This window comes from Mixophyes fleayi, chromosome 10 (genome assembly GCF_038048845.1).
Source record: "Mixophyes fleayi isolate aMixFle1 chromosome 10, aMixFle1.hap1, whole genome shotgun sequence".
In the NCBI taxonomy this organism is placed as follows: domain Eukaryota; kingdom Metazoa; phylum Chordata; class Amphibia; order Anura; family Limnodynastidae; genus Mixophyes; species Mixophyes fleayi.
In genome coordinates this window covers 6,703,517-6,730,664 of record NC_134411.1, presented here as the reverse complement: position 1 = coordinate 6,730,664, position 27,148 = coordinate 6,703,517, and the positions used below count along the sequence as shown (strand labels likewise).

The 27,148-nt window shown below is 43.4% G+C and overlaps 2 protein-coding genes across 2 annotated transcripts; one reads left to right on the top strand and one right to left on the bottom strand.

Annotated features, from left to right (window-relative positions):
• TM7SF2 (transmembrane 7 superfamily member 2) lies at window positions 1–21,374 on the top strand. Its single transcript, XM_075187756.1, has 11 exons — window positions 1–36; window positions 8,269–8,340; window positions 8,433–8,629; window positions 10,388–10,442; window positions 11,097–11,291; window positions 13,220–13,323; window positions 13,951–14,070; window positions 15,849–16,017; window positions 16,254–16,334; window positions 18,170–18,292; window positions 19,871–21,374. Exons 2-11 carry the CDS (start codon window positions 8,283–8,285, stop codon window positions 20,029–20,031), a joined length of 1,263 nt encoding a protein of 420 aa, XP_075043857.1. The 5' UTR covers window positions 1–36; window positions 8,269–8,282; the 3' UTR covers window positions 20,032–21,374.
• Window positions 21,375–24,415: 3,041 nt separating this feature from the next.
• Window positions 24,416–26,788, bottom strand: ZNHIT2 (zinc finger HIT-type containing 2). The gene has a single exon (XM_075187755.1). The coding sequence runs from the start codon at window positions 26,499–26,501 to the stop codon at window positions 24,750–24,752; it is 1,752 nt and encodes a 583-aa protein (XP_075043856.1). The 5' UTR covers window positions 26,502–26,788; the 3' UTR covers window positions 24,416–24,749.
• Window positions 26,789–27,148: the final 360 nt, after the last annotated feature.

Sequence of the window (27,148 nt, the reverse complement as noted above, 5' to 3'; positions counted from 1 at the left end):
AGTAAAGTGACAGACGAGTCACAGGGACTCTAGCAGGTAGGTGTGTGTATAGTAAGTGCCCAGATAGTATGTTTTGCAGGACTTCAGTATCAATTTGTATTATGTGCCCTGTGAGTGAATAGATGTCACAATACAATATAAAACAACATGATTATATTATTTGAATCTATAGGTTCTTGGGGTGTAGTTTGTGTACATATACTGTCTACTTAGAAATTGCATTTAAATTATGTTGTCTGTGGTCCATTCATGTCACCTGACTGTCCCCTTTTCTTTCCAAATGGTCCTTCTTGTGATCTTATTTCTAGATCTCTGTATATAAACTCACACAAGAGTCTGTTTGGCTTCTAAGCCTGTAGTAGTGTCCATCTGTACTTGTGTAGTGACCTGTGGTTTAAATTAATTTGTGTATGAAAGTTTGCTGAGGTATGTATGTGTGTGTGTGTGTGTGTGTGTGTGTGTGTATATGTGATCGTAAGTGTGCAATACTTTCTGTCCCTCGCTGGACATTTGAAATGTAGGGCGCTAAGCATGATGCATAGGTTGTCATAAAAGTTAATTGAGTGTTAACTCTCCTCAAGGTGATCACAGCTACTTGGTGATAATGGCTTTCCCCATGGTCAAATCCATTATCATGATAAGATTGGGTGTTGCATGTACAGGAAACATATGCAGGTTGAAATGAAAGGTTGTCTAATGATATTTATTATAAGCTAGCATGGGCAGACTTATGCAGTAGTTGGTCACCTTTCAAAAATAACGTTTAATCCCCCTTCGGTTCCCACCACTGATACCCCATATATTCGTTCATTATTACTATTTTTTAGTTTAACACATATACACACCGCAGTGGTAGTTGGTGTTGTGGCTTCATAAGAAACCGGCAGATCATACACTTAAATGACCGGCTCTTATTCTTCCACCTTATGCCAATTCCTTTTACCCCTCTCGGCCCCTATTTGATTGCCTTTTCCTGGAAGGCAAATTTTGGATACCGGGAACCCCTAACTCCACACCAGAGATGGGGAGGAGGGGGGGATTACGAAAAGGTTGGAGGTAATTTGCTGACTGGAGCTTTTATTGGTACCAATTTTATGGCACAAATTGATCTGAGCCACAGGCAAAACTGTTCTAGTCTCCTTGATGGAAAAGTAATACTGTAACACCAGAAGTGAGAACAATACTTGGGTAGTCCTGGACTTTCTGGTTCCCCTTGCTGCTGGACATGAAACACAGACATCAACCCCTGAGTTTAGTAGGTAGGAGACTGTCACATGTCAAGTTTTTTGTTTTTGATTTTGATCATGGCAGTAGACAACCAATAGGAAAGGACACAAAGTTAGAAGAGGCTTTACCCACAAGAATATTTTAGAAGCAGTTTTATTCCTAAGACTATTTTCTTGCAGTAAACACCGTTTCCTACACTCTGTGTGTACATCCCCATAGATAACCATCTACTGTATTTGACACAAGGGGCTAGATTTACTAAGCTGCGGGTTTGAAAAAGTGTTGATGTTGCCTATAGCAACCAATCAGATTCTAGCTGTCATTTATTTAGTTCCTTCTACAAAATGACAGCTAGAATCTGATTGGTTGCTATAGGCAACATCCACACTTTTTCAAACCCGCAGCTTAGTAAATCTAGCCCAAGGTCTTTGTTGTGTTTGTCTGAATGCAGCTCTACCTCATTGTATCATGGATGCCTATGCTATGCACTCAGTGCAAGATATGAGTAAAGATTGGTGATAGATTGGCAGACCAAAAAATAGACACCAGCACAAACATATGTTTCTCATTGAAAACTTTGTTGACATAGAACAATTTCTATCTATGGGTTCTATCACTGCAGTAGTAGTGGAGGCTGGGAAGGTCTGACGTCCTGGTTCTGACCTACATGATTACCTTACTTGGTCCAATGGACATTTGTAAACTGTCCATGCCAGTCAAGCAAACAGTCACACAAACACTTGTGTACATAATTCTATGCTTTGCTCCATCAATACTTTTGGTGACCTCCCTTTAGGATTTTGGTTTTAGTGTTTTTGATTCTCTTTCAGGCCATGGTTGGATGCCTCTGAAATACATACCTAAATAGGATGTGGTGGCTGAAGCAATTTATTGGGTCTGATAGAGTGTGTAGCGGCCATGGCATTATAAGTAATGGGAGGTATTGTGTTGCATATTATGTTTAAAAAAAAAAAAAAAGGCCTCATAACAAATACAGAGAATTCTTGCTAACTGATTAGTTTATTTTTTGATCCAAGTCAGTGACTCATAATGTGGACCTGACTTTAACAGACATATGGCAGTATGCACTGATGACCTTCTGAATTATTTATCTGTGCAAAATGTAAGAATAGATGATTTAAGTTTTACATTAAACTATGTAGAGAATTATGAACTTCATCCATCTCTGTAACATCAAAATATTTTTAGCTTATTTTCACTTTACTTAAATTCCTGTTGACTTCTCTTACGAAATGTTATGTACCATGAATACAAATCGTACTTTTCTGTGTGTTGATTATCTTAGACACAGCTCTGCCCTTTAGTCCACTCGCAATGCATAGCTTAGGAGCACAAAGGTTATAAGTGCTTGTTATCGATACAGACACATAGTGTGGGGCAAAGTTTTGGTCTGATAGTAACATGATAAATAAAACAGAAAATTATAGGATTACCCTGCAATCATCTAAGAATCCAACGACACACAAGATCACAACCATCACAATGTATGATAACAGGTTCTGCAAACTATGGACTCTGAAAGTATAAACGATTGTACTGATAGTATCAGATTTAACACTTTCACTTCCAGATTTGTCAGAGAGGATTCACTCCACCTTACTGTTCCTGTAGGAATGAATGAGAATATCTGCACCTCACACAGAGCTTCATTATTCATAGTTAGGGGTGGACCTTAGATTGCTGTTGCCCGGGTGGCAAATGGCTGATGGGTGGTTTAACATCTGCCCTAGCAGTATGTGGCTGATGGGTGGTGTAACATCTGCCCTAGCAGTATGTGGCTGATGGGGGGTGTAACAGCTGCCCTAGCAGTATGTGGCTGATGGGTGGTGTAACATCTGCCCTAGCAGTATGTGGCTGATGGCTGGTGTAACAGCTGCCCTAGCAGTATGTGGCTGATGGGGGGTGTAACAGCTGCCCTAGCAGTATGTGGCTGATGGGTGGTGTAACAGCTGCCCTAGCAGTATGTGGCTGATGGCTGGTGTAACAGCTGCCCTAGCAGTATGTGGCTGATGGGGGGTGTAACAGCTGCCCTAGCAGTATGTGGCTGATGGGTGGTGTAACATCTGCCCTAGCAGTATGTGGCTGATGGGTGGTGTAACATCTGCCCTAGCAGTATGTGGCTGATGGGTGGTGTAACAGCTGCCCTAGCAGTATGTGGCTGATGGGGGGTGTAACAGCTGCCCTAGCAATATGTGGCTGATGGGTGGTGTAACATCTGCACTAGCAGTATGTGGCTGATGGGTGGTGTAACATCTGCCCTAGCAGTATGTGGCTGATGGGGGGTGTAACATCTGCCCTAGCAGTATGTGGCTGATGGGGGGTGTAACAGCTGCCCTAGCAGTATGTGGCTGATGGGGGGTGTAACAGCTGCCCTAGCAATATGTGGCTGATGGGTGGTGTAACATCTGCCCTAGCAGTATGTGGCTGATGGGGGGTGTAACAGCTGCCCTAGCAGTATGTGGCTGATGGGTGGTGTAACATCTGCCCTAGCAGTATGTGGCTGATGGGTGGTGTAACAGCTGCCCTAGCAGTATGTGGCTGATGGGTGGTGTAACATCTGCCCTAGCAGTATGTGGCTGATGGGGGGTGTAACAGCTGCCCTAGCAGTATGTGGCTGATGGGGGGTGTAACAGCTGCCCTAGCAATATGTGGCTGATGGGGGGTGTAACAGCTGCCCTAGCAGTATGTGGCTGATGGGGGGTGTAACAGCTGCCCTAGCAATATGTGGCTGATGGGGGGTGTAACATCTGCCCTAGCAGTATGTGGCTGATGGGTGGTGTAACATCTGCCCTAGCAGTATGTGGCTGATGGGTGGTGTAACAGCTGCCCTAGCAGTATGTGGCTGATGGGGGGTGTAACAGCTGCCCTAGCAATATGTGGCTGATGGGTGGTGTAACATCTGCCCTAGCAGTATGTGGCTGATGGGTGGTGTAACATCTGCCCTAGCAGTATGTGGCTGATGGGGGGTGTAACAGCTGCCCTAGCAGTATGTGGCTGATGGGTGGTGTAACATCTGCCCTAGCAGTATGTGGCTGATGGGGGGTGTAACATCTGCCCTAGCAGTATGTGGCTGATGGGTGGTGTAACATCTGCCCTAGCAGTATGTGGCTGATGGGGGGTGTAACAGCTGCCCTAGCAGTATGTGACTGATGGGTGGTGTAACAGCTGCCCTAGCAGTATGTGGCTGATGGGGGGTGTAACATCTGCCCTAGCAGTATGTGGCTGATGGGTGGTGTAACATCTGCCCTAGCAGTATGTGGCTGATGGGTGGTGTAACATCTGCCCTAGCAGTATATGGCTGATGGGTGGTGTAACAGCTGCCCTAGCAGTATGTGGCTGATGGGTGGTGTAACATCTGCCCTAGCAGTATGTGGCTGATGGGTGGTGTAACAGCTGCCCTAGCAGTATGTGGCTGATGGGTGGTGTAACATCTGCCCTAGCAGTATGTGGCTGATGGGGGGTGTAACATCTGCCCTAGCAATATGTGGCTGATGGGTGGTGTAACATCTGCCCTAGCAGTATGTGGCTGATGGGTGGTGTAACAGCTGCCCTAGCAGTATGTGGCTGATGGGTGGTGTAACATCTGCCCTAGCAGTATGTGGCTGATGGGTGGTGTAACAGCTGCCCTAGCAGTATGTGGCTGATGGGTGGTGTAACATCTGCCCTAGCAGTATGTGGCTGATGGGTGGTGTAACAGCTGCCCTAGCAGTATGTGGCTGATGGGTGGTGTAACAGCTGCCCTAGCAGTATGTGGCTGATGGGTGGTGTAACAGCTGCCCTAGCAGTATGTGGCTGATGGGTGGTGTAACAGCTGCCCTAGCAGTATGTGGCTGATGGGGGGGTGTAACATCTGCCCTAGCAGTATGTGGCTGATGGGTGGTGTAACAGCTGCCCTAGCAGTATGTGGCTGATGGGTGGTGTAACAGCTGCCCTAGCAGTATGTGGCTGATGGGGGGTGTAACAGCTGCCCTAGCAGTATGTGGCTGATGGGTGGTGTAACAGCTGCCCTAGCAGTATGTGGCTGATGGGTGGTGTAACATCTGCCCTAGCAGTATGTGGCTGATGGGTGGTGTAACATCTGCCCTAGCAGTATGTGGCTGATGGGGGGTGTAACATCTGCCCTAGCAGTATGTGGCTGATGGGTGGTGTAACATCTGCCCTAGCAGTATGTGGCTGATGGGTGGTGTAACAGCTGCCCTAGCAGTATGTGGCTGATGGGTGGTGTAACAGCTGCCCTAGCAGTATGTGGCTGATGGGTGGTGTAACAGCTGCCCTAGCAGTATGTGGCTGATGGGTGGTGTAACATCTGCCCTAGCAGTATGTGGCTGATGGGTGATGTAACAGCTGCCCTAGCAGTATGTGGCTGATGGGTGGTGTAACAGCTGCCCTAGCAGTATGTGGCTGATGGGTGATGTAACAGCTGCCCTAGCAGTATGTGGCTGATGGGTGGTGTAACAGCTGCCCTAGCAGTATGTGGCTGATGGGTGATGTAACAGCTGCCCTAGCAGTATGTGGCTGATGGGTGGTGTAACATCTGCCCTAGCAGTATGTGGCTGATGGGTGGTGTAACATCTGCCCTAGCAGTATGTGGCTGATGGGGGGTGTAACATCTGCCCTAGCAGTATGTGGCTGATGGGGGGTGTAACAGCTGCCCTAGCAGTATGTGGCTGATGGGTGGTGTAACAGCTGCCCTAGCAGTATGTGGCTGATGGGGGGTGTAACAGCTGCCCTAGCAGTATGTGGCTGATGGGGGGTGTAACATCTGCCCTAGCAGTATGTGGCTGATGGGTGGTGTAACAGCTGCCCTAGCAGTATGTGGCTGATGGGTGGTGTAACATCTGCCCTAGCAGTATGTGGCTGATGGGTGGTGTAACATCTGCCCTAGCAGTATGTGGCTGATGGGTGGTGTAACAGCTGCCCTAGCAGTATGTGGCTGATGGGTGGTGTAACAGCTGCCCTAGCAGTATGTGGCTGATGGGTGGTGTAACAGCTGCCCTAGCAGTATGTGGCTGATGGGTGGTGTAACAGCTGCCCTAGCAGTATGTGGCTGATGGGGGGTGTAACAGCTGCCCTAGCAGTATGTGGCTGATGGGGGGTGTAACAGCTGCCCTAGCAGTATGTGGCTGATGGGTGGTGTAACAGCTGCCCTAGCAGTATGTGGCTGATGGGTGGTGTAACATCTGCCCTAGCAGTATGTGGCTGATGGGGGGTGTAACAGCTGCCCTAGCAGTATGTGGCTGATGGGTGGTGTAACAGCTGCCCTAGCAGTATGTGGCTGATGGGTGGTGTAACAGCTGCCCTAGCAGTATGTGGCTGATGGGTGGTGTAACATCTGCCCTAGCAGTATGTGGCTGATGGGGGGTGTAACATCTGCCCTAGCAGTATGTGGCTGATGGGTGGTGTAACATCTGCCCTAGCAGTATGTGGCTGATGGGTGGTGTAACAGCTGCCCTAGCAGTATGTGGCTGATGGGTGGTGTAACAGCTGCCCTAGCAGTATGTGGCTGATGGGTGGTGTAACAGCTGCCCTAGCAGTATGTGGCTGATGGGTGATGTAACAGCTGCCCTAGCAGTATGTGGCTGATGGGGGGTGTAACAGCTGCCCTAGCAGTATGTGGCTGATGGGTGATGTAACAGCTGCCCTAGCAGTATGTGGCTGATGGGTGGTGTAACAGCTGCCCTAGCAGTATGTGGCTGATGGGTGGTGTAACAGCTGCCCTAGCAGTATGTGGCTGATGGGTGGTGTAACAGCTGCCCTAGCAGTATGTGGCTGATGGGTGGTGTAACAGCTGCCCTAGCAGTATGTGGCTGATGGGTGGTGTAACAGCTGCCCTAGCAGTATGTGGCTGATGGGTGGTGTAACATCTGCCCTAGCAGTATGTGGCTGATGGGTGGTGTAACATCTGCCCTAGCAGTATGTGGCTGATGGGTGGTGTAACATCTGCCCTAGCAGTATGTGGCTGATGGGTGGTGTAACATCTGCCCTAGCAGTATGTGGCTGATGGGTGGTGTAACATCTGCCCTAGCAGTATGTGGCTGATGGGTGGTGTAACAGCTGCCCTAGCAGTATGTGGCTGATGGGTGGTGTAACAGCTGCCCTAGCAGTATGTGGCTGATGGGTGGTGTAACAGCTGCCCTAGCAGTATGTGGCTGATGGGTGGTGTAACATCTGCCCTAGCAGTATGTGGCTGATGGGTGGTGTAACAGCTGCCCTAGCAGTATGTGGCTGATGGGTGGTGTAACAGCTGCCCTAGCAGTATGTGGCTGATGGGTGGTGTAACAGCTGCCCTAGCAGTATGTGGCTGATGGGTGGTGTAACAGCTGCCCTAGCAGTATGTGGCTGATGGGTGGTGTAACATCTGCCCTAGCAGTATGTAGCTGATGGGTGATGTAACAGCTGCCCTAGCAGTATGTGGCTGATGGGGGGTGTAACAGCTGCCCTAGCAGTATGTGGCTGATGGGTGGTGTAACAGCTGCCCTAGCAGTATGTGGCTGATGGGTGGTGTAACAGCTGCCCTAGCAGTATGTGGCTGATGGGGGGTGTAACAGCTGCCCTAGCAGTATGTGGCTGATGGGTGGTGTAACAGCTGCCCTAGCAGTATGTGGCTGATGGGTGGTGTAACAGCTGCCCTAGCAGTATGTGGCTGATGGGGGGTGTAACAGCTTCCCTAGCAGTATGTGGCTGATGGGTGATGTAACATCTGCCCTAGCAGTATGTGGCTGATGGGTGGTGTAACATCTGCCCTAGCAGTATGTGGCTGATGGGTGGTGTAACAGCTGCCCTAGCAGTATGTGGCTGATGGGTGGTGTAACAGCTGCCCTAGCAGTATGTGGCTGATGGGTGGTGCAACAGCTGCCCTAGCAGTATGTGGCTGATGGGTGGTGTAACAGCTGCCCTAGCAGTTTGCCTTTACATGGACGCAGCCTGAGCAGATTTAAATAGTGATCACTATGAGCATCACACTGTCAGTATTAACCGTCTTCTTTCCAAATCCTAAACACAGCTTGAATAATATTGCAGGGCTGCAAATAAAGATGGCGGACAAGATAAAAACCCCACGGACAAAGGAATTGGAATTTGGAGGCTCTCTAGGTAAGAACACGCATGTCTTCTGTGGGAGGATGATGTGGTCAGACATCATTACATGACAAGCATTATTACAATTTTATTTTTCCCATGTGTAGGTGCCTTACTGCTTATGTTTGTCTTGCCTGGAACTGTCCTCTACCTCCTGCTGACGTGTAACACGGATGATGCCAGTGTGTTGCGTGTGCCAGGCCCTCTACCATCGCTGCAGTCTCTGTGGAACCCATTTGCTCTGATTCTGCTGCTGAGCTGGGTGGCTCTGCAGGCTGTGCTGTACATTCTGCCTATGGGAACGGTACCTACTTCTTGTGCATAAAATCTCTCTGTAACAGTTCAGTTACACCCGTGAAACACCATAATCCGTGTCTGTCTATAATATGTATTTGCTGAAGAGCAGCGAAAATTCTGTGTGGCTCATGTGCGAAGATGGAAACATGGCGCAGACTTTTTGTCCACTAGTCTCATACATAAATGCAGTCAGGTTTAGGAAGGAGTTGGTTGGTAAATCAAAAATCATCACCTCAGAGTCCTGCCTATAATAAAAATTGTGACTACATGTCAATTAATGGCAACTTTTTTACTTTTTTTTCCGTAAAGTTCTGCATTATGGGGTCTTGTTCATGTCCTAAATAAATCACAAGAATAGTATCAGGACAACCTTTATTTCATATCACATTTGTAATTGAGGTAAAGTATGTCAGGTAAGGTCATTTGTTCAAACCTGCCTAAATGCCCAGCAATTGAACCAAATGTGGGCTTATCGTAATGACCAGAATCTAGTCCAATTGGTTTAGATTTGATCAGCTATGGTGGAATATCTGATTGAAGGACGACCTCCATCGCTACATGTGTGGAATCCTCATTTAATGTGGGAAGGAGAAGACAGATAAGACTCCTTTTTTTTTTTCTTTTCTTTTTATTGAGAGCGTACAACTTAAAAATGTGCACAAGGGCGTGGTATGTGGCCCTCATCAAGAGAGGAAAGGCCCTAGTTCCTGACCCCCCCCCCCTCCAGATCCAAAAGGACCCTTAGGGGGCAAGGGTCTTCAGGCCACCTTTGCCACAAGGCCAGGGGGGCCCCTTTAACCCCTGGGATCCACAGAGGCTTCACCCAGGGCTCAACAACTGGCCCACCCCCAGAAAGATCGGCAACAATACGGTCCAAGGGGGTCGGAACCTAAGGGCCACGCAGCCCTCCCTAGATCATCGGGGATACAGAGCCCATAAGGGTCTAGCTGCACCCTAAAATTTGTGGGGGGAAAAACACTCAAGTGTAGGTGACTTACACATTGGTCTATAAATAGAAAAATAAAAAAGTGCTGAGTGAATACGACTCAGCCTCATGGCTGGGCTATTATAAAAAAAAATCCCGCCCAGCCATAAGGCCAGGGCAAAAGGAAGGAGAGTGTGAAAAATGAAAGTGGTATAATGTTCTAGGTGCCAACAAAATCACGTGTTTAAGGTGAACACCAGTGATTTTTGGCACCCCCGGCTCGCCACTCCAAGGGCACATTAGTCCCAGGCTTTCAACGCAGCGTTATCCAGCCCCTGGCCAGAGGACCAAGTCAGCTCTGTCACAACTGCACATGATCTTAGCCAAAAGGCCGAGAAGCGACAGATATGACTGCTGAACAATTAGATTAGTGAGTGACTTGGCTGTATGTTATGTTGGCAGCTTTGGTGTTTGTTCGCACATTATTTCTAAGAAAATTTTAATAACAGATGTTTTTTTTTCAATTTTTTTTTATTAGATTTTCCATTTAAATGTTATTTAAATAGGAAATCAAGGTACACTGAGCTTTTCAGCAGGCAGACTAACCATAAACATGATAACCTTTCCTGCGAGTTATATGCAGATTCATACATTTATTATACCGATAATTGTTTTACCTACAGATCTCTGTGACGTCTATACTCTGTGGGGTGGAAATCTGCGATATTTTTTTAACTTTTTTTAAATTCCCATTTAAGTGACTAATCGGTATAAAGTTATCATAGTTTGTTAATTCCATATTCTTATATTTATATAAACATTTTTATGATTTATTTTCAGATAACGGAGGGTATTACTTTGAGAGATAACACTCGCCTTAAATACAAAATAAATGGTAAGTTAAAGTCTGATCTTCCTACGTTACACAAACATACATATACACAATACTACTCACACTTCACAGTGCCATTATCATTTATATACTGTATCTTTATTACTAACACACAAAACTATTCATGTCATTATTTGTGTTTAAATAAACAGTGTGACAGTATTTAAGGGGGCTGTTCATTATTCAGGCAGCCTTAAACTTTAGCGTCCGCCCTCCCCGGGGGCAGTGTAGCAGGTCAGTAGGGTACTGCCTTGTGACCCCTCCATTACCCAATGTGAGCTGACTGAGTTTTTTGACAGCTGATTGGATGGTCTCAGCCAGGGGAAGGGGCAGCAAGAATTTACATGTTGTCCAAAGGTTGCAATATTTCTAGACTTGTTACACAGTTGTTGTTGTTGTTGTTGTTGTTGTTTTTTTCTTGAACATCAGAGGTCTCTTACACACTTTACATTTAGTTGTATACAAACATACTTACAGTGCATTACTTTAGCCACAAGAAAACTACAGGTTCAGTTGTATTGGAATAATTTTGATTTGGATTAACTAAGGATATGTTTATACTGTAAAAGAACCATTGCATTACATGTATACACTGCAGTACTATTGACATATATGATACAAGTGGCAACTCTCTCTGAGCTTTGTGTCTCTCTGCAGCTTTCTTTGCCTTTGTGGTGAGTGCCCTGCTGGCAGGAGTGGCAGTGATGGCCCAGTTACCACTTTCTTATGTCTATGACCACTTCCTGCAGTTTGCTGTGGCCTCTGGACTCTTTTCTCTGGCTCTCAGCATCTTCCTGTATATGAAGTCACTGGCAGCTCCAGAGTCTGCCCTGGCACCAGGCGGGAATTCAGGTACCACCAATAGGGCAATCCTCCTCGCTGCACACACTGATAACATCTCATCCTTGGCATTCAGACTAAACTCAGGCTTTGTCTGGTCATGTAAGAGTCCGGAGAACGCAAATACTTTATTTTAACACTGACAATAAAAGTTGTTCTAGGACATGCCCTATCCCAATTTTAAATCTGTCCTCACATTTTAAATTTACCTCCCCCCTTTTAATACAACATGGTTTTGCCAAGGTCCAAAGTTACTCATTTTTTTGCTTTACTTTCCTTAATGACTCGGGCCCATTGTTTTTAAAATGACCATATAATAGATTAAATATTTCTCACAGTATTTTTCACAGCACTGGTTACAAATCTTATGTAGTCATAAGTGGCAGAACTTTCTTGTTCGTTTCTTCTAAACAACAGAGTGTACACTATTTTGGGAGAGCACCCCGACAATAATTCTATTTTGGGAAGAAATAAGTACTACGTGATTACAGTAAAGACATATATCTGGTGCAGATATTTTCTTGTTATACTTTATATATTGAATGTGGCTTTATGGGATTTCACATTTCTGTAATTATATTTCCTATGTGATTGTTGGGGAACTAATGCTTTAATGTAACTTTTTTAATCTGCATCCTTTTATGTATTTTTCGATAATTAAATAATGCAATATTATTATTTATTTTTATTGGGTGCTGTGCATTTTAGTAAGTGTTACTTGTGCTCTTTTCTTTTGCAAGTTATTCATTTTCCCACTTAGCTGCACATAACATACACTTATCCATTTGAAAAATGTAGTCATCACATTTCTGGAATCATACAATTAATTTCTATTTTTTTTTTCAAATTCTAGTTTTGCCATATTCTCTCCATTTATTTATAGTAGACTTGACACTGCTTTATTAAAATGCTTTGCATTCCTCTTTAATCCTTCCTCTTATTGGAGCATTTCAGTTACCTTTTTTTTTGGCTTTGCTTTGAATGTTTTTGGTCTTCATGATGAAGCTCTTGTTTGGAAGTGTAGGTGTGGGACCTCTTACAGACAGGTGTATTTATTTAGAAATCAATCGGAACACTCATTGTACACAGATGGTCTCTAGTCAATTATGTGATAACTGCTTGCATTAGGGTTTATTTAGGTGTACCAAAGGAGGTGAATGCTTATGTAATTTAATTATACAGTGTTTTTATTTGCAATTAAGACAAGTAAGAAAACACTCTGTAATCAGTGGCAAGAATTCTTGAATAAATCCATTTTCATTTCATGATGTAAAATATGAAAAATGCCAAAGGTGGATAATACATGTTCCAGCCACCATATGAACTCCTCTAAAGACTATGGACCTGATTCATTAGTGATCTTATCTGCCGTTTTTTGCTTATCTTAAGCAAATCCACTTTGTGCATGCCCAGAAAAGGGAGATAAGAAGCAAAATCCACTGCTTAAGTGAATAATTTCTTAAGTTAAGATGAAAATCCATCTTAACTTCACTCTTATCTCCCTGTTTCTTCTTAAAATAAGCATCTTAACTTTTGCACAAGATAAGATCACTAATGAATCAGGCCCAATATGTTTAAACAATGAGTTCTAACGTCACTTGATGATTTATGTGTATTAATATAACTGAAAACTCAGTTTCTACAGTGAATTATTACAGATGTTAGAAGTCACTTTGGATCTATGTGAGTGATTTGGCCTTGGCTTTGGTTCTTTATATTGTCACGGAATTAATATGGATATTAGAGATCACACTGGATTTTTGTGGCCAACAGATTTTTGCTTTTATATGGTAACAGAACTTGACATTGATGTCTAATATCCATATAATTTTCAGTAGGGAGCATATTACTATATATCAGTTACAGCAGTGGAATTACATTTTCTCCTGTTAATTAGATCTCATTTTGCCAAATAATGTTTATTCTGTTCCCTGACTAAGGTAATCCCCTATATGACTTTTTCATCGGACATGAATTGAACCCTCGGATCGGCTCCTTTGACCTGAAGTATTTTTGTGAACTTCGTCCTGGACTCATTGGTTGGGTGAGAAGCTCCATATACTTGTCATTCTATCTGCCCCGTGTGTTGCATTTTCATGTGTACATCTTACCTCTAGACCAAACTTGCATACAGAGCTTTTGTTGTTGTTTTATATATAATAACATTTTCACTAGGTGATATTCACCATTCCTTTGTCCCTGCCTGACCCGATCAAGTAAACGTATATACACAGTTCTACTGCATTCTTATGGGAAACAAAAGATAGAGAAGTTACATGATGGGTTTTTAACAGAGAACAAGTCACTAGCGGTGTTCTTATCATAAGACAACCCAAGTTTTGGGACAACAAAATCATTGGAATTTATTTCAAATATTCGCTTAATGCAATTGTATAAATTAGCGACATTTTATTGTTAGTCTATCTAATAATAATGCTTTAAAAATGCCTCTAATCGTCTCTTAAAGTGCACACAGATCCCATATAAGCTTTGTTGGTGTATGAGATGAGCGGAGGAAGACCTGTCAGTAGCCACATTGAGCAGCATAATCTAGGCACCCCCCTACCCGTCACCTCTGTGATCTGTCCTCTACAGGTTATTCAGCACTATAAGCTGCAACAACATGAACTGATTTCTCCATCTCTCTGACATGTGACTGTTTACGTTCCAGTGTTTAATCAACCTGTGCTTCATGATGAAAGAGATTGAGCTCCTTGGTGCCCCCTCCCTCTCAATGATCCTAGTGTGCGGATTCCAGGGTCTTTATGTCATGGACGCTCTATGGCATGAGGTAGATCATCATTTGTATTTTATTGTGTAATCCAGCTCCCGTATTTTCTCACATTGGGCTTGATTCATGTTAGGACGCAAGTTTATTTTTTTATCTTTTTAAAAAAAAGAGCACGGAACTCGAGCGTAGTTTCAACCATTGTCAAATCCAAGCAGATCTCCAGATATGTTTAGATTTGGATCTGGGTGTAAGTAGACTCTGCTTACACAGTGCTTGCACAGTACTCTGTATGTAGACAGAACAGAGTATAGTACAACGTATGTGCAATATAGGGTCACATCAGAAAGCATGGAAAAAATGTATACTATAAAATAAATAACACATAACAGTATAAACATTGATTAAAAATATATATTTTTTTTACAATCAAACAGTTTACATTAATTACATAAATAAAGTTGCTTTCAGTGCGTACTGCACATACAATGCATTGTCATAGTCTGTCTTCCTTGGATACACATGGTCTGTGCTAGCTTGTGGCACGCGTACACGTAGTTTTTAATACAATCACTATGTTGTGTCGGTCATCACTATCAGTCGACACTTACACCTGTAGCTGGTGCAAGTGATACCACTGAAACTCAGGACTCCAATAGGTCACATCTGCGCTAGAATGCCCTCGGCACACCCTGACTGTATATGGCCGACCTTAGTCCGCCCCTTGCTACCCCTGTTCCGTCCCTCGAGTAGTGGGCTGTTGTAAGTGTAATTTGCATTCAGACATGAACTGCATACAAGTGCACTCATTGGCACAGATCCGTTTATGAGCATGCACAGAACTAATACATGTAAGACATGCTACGTCAATGGACGTACATCCAAACGTGAATAAGACCCGTTGTGTCCACATCTGGCTTTTAAACACTATTATACATTTTTGTGCAGCATACAGGGAATAGCACAATGTATGTGTTTTTAGGTAGTTTGTGGCATTGTTACCAAAACTTTGATCAATTTTAGGTGCATTTTATATACAAGCATTTATATCTGATTGTTTTTTTTCTAGGATCCGTCTCATTTTAAAATGATTAAATACAAATACTTAGACTTTCAAATCTGTTTTTGTAATCTAGTGTAGAAAGAAGAAAACAAAGAACAGTAAAAACACAGGGAGTTCTTATTTGGTCAGAAAGATGAAATGCCCTTTTGATTTCAAAACGAGTAATGGCTGCCTGTATAGTATGGCGGAAATCATATACGTGTTACTGGCAGTCAGGGCCGGATTAAGGGAATGGAGGCCCCTGGGGGGCCCCCCGTGAGGCCCCCAATGGGAGCCGCCCCCCTGTGAGCCCCCCCCCCCCAAGCACTTACCTGTCAGTGCAGTCCTCCTTCCACGGCGCGCTGTAAGCTTCACAAACTTTCGCGAGATCTCCTCAGTAAGCAGATTACTGAGCGGCGCCGAGGGCGGATGACTGCACTGACGGTGCTCAGCAGCATTAATCGGGCTGGGGGCGCTCCCGCCCCCGGACCGATCAATAATGTTGCTGAGGACTTTGAAGGGCCCCCTGGATGCCCGAGGCCCCTGGGCTATAGCCCAGTTAGACCTCAGGTTAATCCGGCCCTGCTGGCAGTAGAGGCACACATGACGTTTTCTTATATTTAACTTTTGAAGGGGCCCTATTCCTCTACCACAGTGTTTAGCCAATAGAAATGGTTTGCTTTTAGCTAGTCAGTCACATGACTACTGTAAGCCCAGCCCACTCACAAGCACAGACATGAGTGTGTATTTGTCTTATTTAATTCAATGTGTGTTTTCTACCCTTTATTTTTCTCCATAGGAAGCGATCCTCACAACTATGGACATTGTACATGATGGATTTGGCTTCATGTTGGCTTTTGGTGACTTGTGTTGGGTCCCATTTACATACTCACTGCAGGCATATTTCTTAGTCAGTCACCCACAGACTCTCAGCACTGCGGCTGCCGTTGGTATTGTCGTTCTCAATGGTGCGATTACCTTATTTGTCTTCTCTTTTTTTTTTTCTTTTCTTTGCAATTTAAACTGATTTTATAGGGAATGTGGAAATACAGAATTTTAACACACCTGTTATCGCCTCACTTTTACGAGTTTGGTTTAATTTAGATTTTTTTTTTCATCTCCAGATTATGTATTTACATATTTTAGTCCATAGATATGTATTTTCTCAGAAAGTTCCCTAATTAATTTCTCAACATTCTCGCAGCGGTCGGGTACATTATTTTCCGAGGTTCTAACTCACAGAAGAATGCATTCCGAAGAAATCCTTCAGATCCACATGTGGCTGGTAAGAAGTGGCGGTGGTGGTGGAAAAACATCAGTATTCAATTTTGCAACAGAAAAATGATCCATTATATTATAATACTATAAAATATAACAAAATAAATAAATTTATTTTGGCGCCATCAAACATCAGTTTATATGCTTTAAAATCACTTGTTTTTATTATAAGTATTAAATACATGCACAGTACATCCTAAACTTTATATTCCAATAACAAGACACTTGTTGTGTATTAGAAATTAAAAAGAACATCTTATACTCTAAGTTTTTGTCTGGAAGATTCACCAGCAGTGTCTCATGGTCCTCCATCTGATATTATGTCAAGTTGGTTAAGAGTCAAATCATTTATTTTATAGTAATCATTTTAAAGAGATATTGTTTTAATTTTACACTAATGAATGCAAGTGTAGACATGTTTGTAATTAACCAAGGGTATAAGCACTGTGAATGCAGGGGATCTGGCAGTGCTCCTATTGAAGTCCACGTTCTGCTCACGAAAGAGTGGAGGCCTCTCCTAAACCGGTGCATGCGCCCACTGCTTGTGCCTGGGCCCCTGCCTAATTCTTGATATGGGGTCGGCAATGCACTGTTTCGACCCAATGCTGGGCAGATTGTAATGATACAGTTTTTCCAGCAGTATTTCATTTAAAATAGCGGTGTGCTAAAATGATCGCACCGTGGACCCTGGAAAATGGGTAAGGAAGAATGCCCCCCACCACCCCCATTTGTGACACTTTTGGTTCATCAAGATTTGGGGGTTATTTTACAGGGGTTTAGAACTGGCATATCCTCTTTAACAAGTTGACGCATGAACTTTGTTTCTCTGGATCCACCTCCTCTTCACTTCCTTTAGATGGAGAGCCACAAGGCTCAGTCCTAGGTCCTCTGCTCTTCTCTATCTACACCACTACTCTTGGAAAACTAAAAAGCTCCTTTGGATTTTAGCATCATCTCTATGCAGACGACACCCAAATTTAGCTATCCTCTCTGGATCTCTCACCATCTGTGTTAGCCTGTGTTACTGACTGCCTTTCTCATCTTGGATGTCCCCTCGTCAACTCAAATTTAATCTTTCAAAAGCAGAACTAATAAAAATCCCACCGGCCCAAAGACGTTAGTAGCTTTCTGTATTTAAAACTCCTGCTTAATCCTTTCCAACTCACTGACCAACCTGTCCCTTACACTACCTGCTGCCAGATGTGGCGCTCAGACGGATTGTTTCAGGCAGCTGTTACGTACTAAAGCGGATGGGTAGGGTCCAAAAGTGGACAAAACTTTTGAAGGATATTTGCTTCTTTAAATAATATCTGTCACAACGCTGGTAATTGTCCATGAATTGTGTCTGTATGTTTTATTAGTGTGACCCCCAGATATACCATTTGTAGGAGATTTCTGACTTTGTATGTTTTAAAAATGTCTTGGTGGGAGAAGGGCAGCCGACACGGACACCACAACACTGTGAGCAGTGGTTATGGCAACAAGCTACAACTTCCACTAGGCACTGAATGCATCCAATAGAAGTACTTCTTACACTATAGGCGCAGACATACTCACCTTTTAGAAAATGCATTAAGAAAGGGGGAGTGGTGTATCAGTTCACAATATATTTATTATTCATAGTGCCTAAAGGTGTGTGTGATATGTGTGTGTGTGTGTGATATGTGTGTACATATGTATGTATTGGAAAAATAATTGTTATTCACTCCATCACTATTTATGTTACAAATGAGTGTCACAGTGAAGTAATACTATAATATAGGTGAAGTACGAGTGTATCATTTTTCCACAGGGACTTTGAGCATTTTGTTTGACTAATAACCTTTTCTTTCCTTGATTCAGGGCTTGAAACAATCCCAACAGCAACAGGAAAACGTCTTCTTGTATCTGGCTGGTGGGGTCTTGTTCGTCACCCGAATTACTTGGGAGATTTAACTATGGCCCTTGCCTGGTCCCTACCATGTGGTGAGTTAGTCATTGTTATCATTTATTTCTAGAGAATGCTTATTTTATTTATTAAATTCAACATGTGAAATTCCACATTTGCTTTCATTATCTAACTTCCAATAGACGTATGAAAGCTAATTGCAAGTAATGCTCATTTGTTGACGTAACATTTAAGTACAGCAACCAAGCTGCAAAGTCATTGAGTCTCTGTATATGAATTTATCCAATTTGATTAAAGCTGTGTAATGTTACCTGTGCAGTCAGGTTAATCAGACTAAAGAAGTGAAGTGAAGGCCATTACTCTCCTATTTCTCCTGGATCTCTCTGCTGCATTTGACACTGTTGACCACTCTCTCCTCATACAAATGCTACAATACCTAGGTCTCACTGTCCTATCCTGGTTCTCATCCTACCTATCTAATCGCTCTTTCAGTGTTCAAAACTGAATTAATAATATTCCCACCCAAAAACAGAAGCTTCCTGCCTGACACTTCTATTTCTGTTGATAACATGACCATAAATTCCATCCCGCAAGTTCGCTGCCTAGGTGTAATCCTTGACTCACAACTATCATTTATTCCAAACATCGACTCTATATCTAAATCATGTTACATACATCTAAAGAACATTTCCAGAATACGCACATATCTGCCACAAGACACAGCAAAAACCTTAATTCATGCACCTTGTCATCTCCTGCATCGACTATTGCAATTCCCTCCATACTGGTCTTCTCAAAGTCAGACTTGAACCCCTACAATCTATTTTGCACGCAGCGGCTAGATTGATGTTCCTTGGAAACCATTCTTCCTCTGCTGAGCCACTCTGTCAGTCTCTACGTTGGTTGTCTGTATTTCAATGAATCCAATATAAAATTCTTCTACTAACATATAAGGCCGTCAACAAAATTGCACTGACATACATTTCCTCACTTGTCTCAAAATATCTCCCTACTCGACACCTCTGTTCTGCACAAGATCTGCTTCTCTCTTCCACTCTCATCACATCCTCCCATTCCCGGTTACAGGACTTTTTTCGGGCTGCACCCACTTTGTGGAATTCCCTCCCTTGCATAGTAAGACTTTCCTCTAGTCTTCAAACCTTCTCTGAAAACCCACCTCTTCAGACAAGTTTATAATATTCCGCAACCAGCATCTTAATCTCCCTAGGTTACCTTTTTTACCACCCTCTACACAGCTAACACAAGACAACAACTCTCTGACCAACATTGCTGTGTGACTGATCACACTGAATACTTTTTACCTTTGCATTCTAGCTGGTCCAATGTGCAATATGATAAAGCACGTGCCCTTGTGTTTCAAACTCCCATTGTGAGCAGGGCCCTTACCTATATGTCTGTATGTATTACCCAGTATTGTCTTGTAAATGTGTGTTCCCAATTGTAAAGCACTATGGAATTTACAGGCGATATAAATTGATGGTGATGAAAGAAGATGTACTCCACTTGGTGCACAATTCTCAGGGCAGCTGTATAGCTCCTATTCTGCTGGTCAGAGAAAGGGTTCATGTGAAGTTATTAAAGAAACATATTTTTCCATTGTTACATTTTTCACATCTTACTCTTTGTTCTGCCAGGTCTCTCTCACATCTTACCCTATTTCTACGTTATCTATTTTACCGGTCTTCTGGTTCACCGTGAAGCAAGAGACGAACACCAGTGCTTAAAGAAATACGGATTGGCGTGGCAAGAATATTGCCGAAGGGTTCCTTACAGGATATTTCCATATATATATTGAATGATAGGTCTCAACCACCTAGTTTTTCGACCCTGCATTGTGTCCTCATTTTAAGGGGGGAAAAAAAAAAAAGCCCTTTGGTGAAATGTTGCCATCGACAAAAAAAAAAAAAAAAAAGTAACATTCGAAAGGAAAAAAAAAAATAATCATGGCTTAATTGCTAAAAGGAAGTCTATTATTTTACACCAAAATGTGGAGGAACTTTCACTTGCTGGTTTAATTTTGTTTTAAGTGACCTACGTTTTTGTCGCAACATAGTGCCGATACATCCATAGAAGTAAAAATTGGCCTTTTGCATCTAACCTCTAACAAATCGTGATATTATTTGATCTGCAGTGCCATGAAGTTAGCACAGCCATAACACTGTAATCATAAGACATGCAACTACAATATGCGTAGACATAAGCCTCCTATTTAAGAGTTGATTTTTTTTTATATGACTTATAGTCTACCTACCAGCAGCCAGTAACAATTTGTATTCACAAAGAGTAACTCTGATCTGTACTTAAATATATTTCTAAAAATTAGCTAGTATTTCTGGATGAATTTTGCCCATTAGTGAAAAAAACGTCTTTCATTCCCTTGATGACGATGTCATCACCCTCACCTGCCTTGCAAGTATGCTGGAACCTTCAGGACTACAATCTACTAACTGAGATTCCAGCACAGAGGTTAGGACTATGTCACTGGCACAGGACATAATTTTTGCTAACGGCTGATTTCAGACAGGTAGTTTCCTGACCTGATCACTGCTGCGGGCATTGGTAAGAGGGACTGTTTTTACTAAATGATGGTAGGTAGGTAAGTGGATGATCATACTGAACAAGGCAGTTTATACATTCATTGGTTGTAATGTTTGAAGTGACTTTAAATCTAATCAAGGTGGTGTGCAGACCCCGATTGAGCCGTCAGATTTTACTTGTGGGGTCTCCTGATTGTAAGATATGCAATAAAAACTATTGGAAACCTGCTCTTATGGAGACCCAGAACAATGATAAACTGAAACCAGGTGTCCCAGTAATAATTGGTTGAGCACCACTCATTGAATCTACAGTTTACAATATGGACTTCAATGTACTGATGTGTGATTTGTCTGAAAACAAAATAAAGTGTTTTTTAAACAAAGAAAACAAGGAATGTGTTATTGCAGTAATGAAGAGCTATGATCGTGGTAATAAAACCATAAGCTGTAATTGTCACCAACTCTTGGAATGCTCACAACTATATATAGAAGAGATCCTATTCCAATACACAACATATGTGTTTTTATTAAACACGAGTTGTAGTTTGTGTGTTCTGTATGGATTTCAAGTGTACTGAGAAGCCCATTTCCTCCGCCAGTAACATCATGTCTATCCTTTCCCTAGCTGGGTGACCTTACCAGCCTGTTATGTACTACTGCTCTATTGTTACAGTTTAAGCTGAAAATCTAGTAAAACACAGAAATTGTACAGACAGGACAGAATGATTCTTCTTTAAAAGTACAGCCTTATATCAAATCATCTGTCTTCAGTTGAAGCTAGTTCCATAAAGTAACTCAATTCTAAAGAAAAATGTGTAACCAGTGGAGTAGCAAAAGTTGCTCCAGAAGATCCAGGCCACAGTCCCCATTATGCCCCACTGTGATTCAGGCCACTAGCCCAGGAACTAGAATACAGAGCCAGTATATGTGAAATAGTGCAGATAGCCACTCCTGATCCATGGCTTCATCTCTTGCCCAGTTGTAATATGACCCAACATCAGTCACCACTACTGAAGAGACAGAGGATCAGTATGTGACACATTTGATGTTATTTGTACGTATAAGTAGGGTTTGGATGGATCATGTCTTTGGTTGATACTGGGTCTGGCGGGGGAGTGGAATGAGGATGGGGAGCATATGTGTATACTAAGCAATCAAGGATTTAATCATCACTCCTTGGATTACACAAAGCGAATATTCAGTTTTGAAACACTGGATGATCGAAAGACATAGAACTATTTGCGTTCCCTAGAACAAATGCACTAGTAAAGTTATCTTCTAATAATAGTTACAGATACCATTTCTTGTAAGAGCATAAAATATATTTTTAAATTGTTAGTGAATTTGCCATTACCACCTCATACGTGATATCATTCCATAGCATGTCCACCCTTACAGTAACAAACTTCTTCCTATACGGATGATGAAACAGTCTCTGGGTCGGTCCATCAAAGATCGTTGGTGGGGGGAGCTGGCACAAAAAAACCCCACAATACTCACGTGATCGGCGCCGCGGTCCTCCTTCCTCTCTTCTTCATTCACACTGACTGCCGGGCGTGATGTCATCAAGTAACGCCCGTCAGTAAGTGAGGAGCACCGCAGCCAGGACACAGCATGACGAAAGCAGCATGAAGAAAGAAGAGAAGACAGAAGAGAAGAGAAGAAAAGAATGAAGCTGACAAAAGGTAAGGAAAGAAACAGAGAGGCAAGGGGTGGAAAACAGAAGGGGACAGTACTATAAAGAAGAGGGAGTAAAAAAACGGGGGGGGGGGGGAAGCCTGACAGTAAAAGAAAAAAGGGGACAGAGCCTGACAGTAAAAGAAAAAAGGGAACAGAGGCACAAAGTAAAAAAGAAGGGGGAAAAGCAGCATGGAGGGCGCAGTGTGAGCATAAGGGGGCACAGTGTAGTTGTGATGAAGGGGCACAGTAATGTGTGAGTAATGGCACAGGGGGCTTGTTGCAATGTAGTGTGTGAGGTAGGTGGTGGCTAATTAACGGGCGCTATTTTGTTTGTAGGGTGATGGTGGGGCAATTTAATAGTGGGGACTATTAATTTAAGATGGGGTGGTTTGGGGGCTATTGAATATGGGGGTGAGGTCTATTTATTAAATGTGACTAAGAGTTATTTAATGGCAGTGATGGTTGCGGGAAATAGGTATTGCTGTTTGCAGGAAGGAAATAGGTTTATTTATTAAATGTGAATAGTATTATTTTAATGTTGGGGCTGGAGGAAGGCCTAATTATTAATTGTGGGTGCTATTGATTTAAGGCCGGGGCTGGCTGTAATTTTCTAAATGTAGCCATTTTTTTTTCCCAAATAGGTCCTTCAACATTCCAGGATCCGGACAAGCCGCAACTAAAGAAAGCAGCAGTCACAGGTGGTAAAAGTGAGAAGAACAGGTAGGAGAGAGCAGCAGAGTGTGTGAAATGTTGTGATTCTAGTAGGGACAATGGCAATTTTGGGTGAGTGTTGTGCCCAATGTAAGGTGCGGGCAAAGACTGAACTCTTTGTGTACACACTGCATTCTTTGTATACTACACTGTGGTGCTAGATGTCTTAAAAGTCAGGAGTGCTGGGACATATGTGACGCTCTGGTGAATTCAGGACCTAGTGATTATGATGTGCTAGCCACGCCCCAACGGCGCATTGCCACGCCCTCAAATGTATGACCACACCCCCGTATTTTTTTGCGCCGCTGTTAGGCTAGCCACGCCCCAACGGCGCATTGCCATGGCCCTGAATGTATAACCAAACCCCTGAAATGTTTTACGCCGCCGTCAGGCGTCGCAATTTTTTTTTGGGGCTTACTCGACTATGAGGGGAGGCCCCATGAATTTGTTGTACCCGGGCCCTGAATTCCTCTTGGCAGCCGTGCCTCTGTACGGACCTTGTTACATAAAGGGACAAATCTCCCTATTGACATAATAAATGTTTATAGACAATGATTAGGTCTCTTCTAAAGCACCATTTCCCCTCGAAAAGTAAACAAACCTAGTGCTTCTTATTTTTAGAATGTAACCGGTTTCCTTTATTAATGAAAATTAAGTTACATTTTGGAGCAGTAGCACCAGTGCGTAGGCCCTGCTGCAAAGTACCAGAAGTCTATTTATGGAAGTTTTCATGAATATGGGCAGAAACAGCTGTGCACAATACTGTGGGAAAATAATGGGTGTTCTTAAGGGCATCAGAATACAAGTAATGGGGTGTTGCTATGTGAAAAAATCCACAAAAAAAGGTCTTGCAGAAGAAAATATTGTAAAAAAAAAAGTATTTATCAAGAAGAAATTCCAATATTTGTCAGTTGAATTACAGGCAGTCAGATCCACACTCACTATCAGGAGCTATATGAAATAAAGGAGGGTGAAACTAGCAGAAAAAAAAACAAAAAGCTTAAACTAATCACGAAGGCAATGTGTGATAGTAGATCATTGTAGGCGGTGCAATTTTACTTGTGCAAGACATATGTTGTGGAATCCCACCTTCCAAGTCTCAGTAATTGCTACAATCAAACACATGCTCAAAGTGATAAAGCAGATGTATATACTGTCTTGTACCAGTAGCAGAAATTAATGTAATGTTGCTGGTTAAAAATGGCCCAATGTGCCCATTACAAAGAACAAAACACAATGTTATAGAGGAACTCAAACTTCTAAAGCCAGATTTATTTTCATTGCCTTTAGATACAACAGAACATCTGGCATGTAGATACAATTCTATTCAAAGAATAGCAATGAAAATAAACACCATCTACCAAAGATGATATAACTAAGTGTTCCCCTCTAAGGCATGCAATACAATTATTATGCCCAGGCTACATGAGTATTTTTATTGCTGAAAATAAAGAGCACACCCAAAAATGGAGTAGGGTTTTTGTCCTCTTAACCAACAGACAGGCAAGCCATAGGAGCCATTGTCATTCCAATAATTTGCTATGTTACAAAGTTGCCCATGTAACTTAAGTCTTATAATTGTAAGTTACAGTTCATTTTCACTTGAGTGAACTTCTTGTATGAGTTTCTTTTTCTCTGGTGGTCTTTTTCCACCCCAGGCCTTCTGCAATTCTTTTGAGATCTCAGCCACTTCACGGATGTCTTTAAGATACTGCCTGTACTCAGTCATTACTTCTGCAGACAGAATTGCCAAACTGTCCTCGTTCTCATTTACCCACGCTGCTAGGAACAAACATTTTTTCTTGGCATTAAATGCTCCTTTTCTAATCTCTTTCTCTTCAGTCTCAAGCTTGCGTGTTTTTCCCAGCAAATGGGACAGGTGGGACAGAGCAGCCAGTGAATATCTTTTGCTCCCATCGCCCAGAAGAATATTAGATGTAGCCTCTATTGCAAGACAGGCCCCACCATCATCCCCTCCCAATAGTGGGTCAGAGGAAGCACGTACAGCACTCTTTAAAGCATGAGCTGTGGAGTTGTAGACAGCAGTTGTGGTGAGAGCACCAGACACATAAAGTACAGTTCCTGTGAAATTCAGCAAAATGTCATTATCACTCAGATCACCATTGTGCTGCAGAAGGGAGAAGGCATAGCTGTAAAGGACATTGACCAGGCTGAACTGCACTAGTGGGGAAGGATTACGGCTGAGTGAGCTCAATGGTGGGATGGATTTTAGAAGAGGAGGAACCTGTGACACTCTGGACTGGTCAACAACACTTAGATGCTCCTTTGCAGTTACATCTTTTCTTAACTCATCTGTATTTACAGTACTTTCCTTCTCCTTAATAAACCTGGCCTGATGGGCTAGGCTGGACTTATGGGGCCCTATTTTAGTAGACATTTCTTCTTTAACAACAGTTTCCATGTTATGGATATTGGTAGCACCTTTACTTTCACTGACCATGTTGAAAGACCCAATCCTCTGTATAGAAGACTCAGTTTCCTTCAGATAACTTGGCCCATTTACACTTTGTTCAGGTATTGCTGTAACATTTTGGTCATCAATGGTTTTATTTTGTGGAAGAATGGTAAACCCAGCACCCTTGGATACAGGAGAGGTATGTGATTCGGACCCATCTTGTCCACAAGTTAGAACCACTGTCTGTTTCGGGGCCCCCTCTGTGTCCCTATTTTCAGTCTGTACCGCAGTTACACCAGATAAGTCTTGTGTTATATACAGCTGATTACTGTGTGGTGGAGGCCGTGTATCAGCAGCATTAATAATAGTCAGGTTCTGCGGGTCACCTGCAGCCTCTGGCAGCTCCAGTATCTTCTTAGGTCCCTCTGACTGATCTCGTTTCCCAGTTTCCCACCACGGCTTCCACTGAGGAACCAAACACCCGATGTCCCCGCTTTGTATCAGCCTGTTGAAGTCCTCCTTCTCCTGGGCAGTGAGACTGTCCCATAACTCTGCCTCCTCCGCGCCGACCACCCTGTACCGGCCGGTAGCCGGCTCTGCAGCCGCCTCTTCCTGCCTCAGGTGAAGCAGCATCTCCTGTACCCGCCGCCTCTGCCGGGGCTCGGCCTCCTCCTCCTGCAGCGCCTGCAGCACGGACTCCCTGTAGAAGAGCTCGGAGCATGCGGTGTGCCGGGGCCCCTGGTAACACGCCAGGCTGCAGTAGGGCGCGTTACACCGCGGACAAGTATATTTCCCGGGAGCTGAGAGACACAGGGAGCACAGTGCAGGGCCCGGCCCGTCATTCTCCCGCGCCGGCTGTATGACCGGGGAGGGAGAGGAGCTGCGGGCTGGGAGAAGTATTTCAGAGCCCGGAACTTCCATTTTACAGTGTTACCGTGGTAACCTGCTGAACGCAGGAAGTAAGTAACCAACCACATAGCAGCGTTCTCCCGCCCCATTTATCGTCCAATCAGAGAACATTACACACTGCAATGACAGAGGACCGATAATCACGTGACGTCACCACAGAACAGGAAGCTCCGTACCATGTGCTGGTAGCCTGACCTCTGACCTATTGTGCCGCTCTTCTGTGGTCACGTGACGTGATCACAGAAGAGGATGGAAGCTCCGGCACATGTGTGTACTGCTGGCAGCCTGACCTCTGACCTATTGTGCCACCCTTCTGTAGTCACGTGGTGCAGTGACATCACCCGATCGGGCTAAGGGGCGGGGCGAAGGCGTGGTGGTGTGAAGGAAAGAGCTAACCTACACCCCTAGGGGCGTGCAGCCTCTTCTGTCCAATCACCTGCACCAGCGTTTCTCAATCCCAGCCCTCGGGTTCCCTAACAGTTAGTGATGGGTAGTTCAAATGAACTAATCTTCAAAGTGAACTTAATCATTTAGTTCACAGCTCTGGCAAAGATTAGTTCACCAGGAACTAAAACAAGTGGGAGGAGTTAGAGATAAAGCTGAGCAGCTCCAGCAGCCGCACTCACTGTCTCATTCACACTGGCTCTTTTGTTTCTATT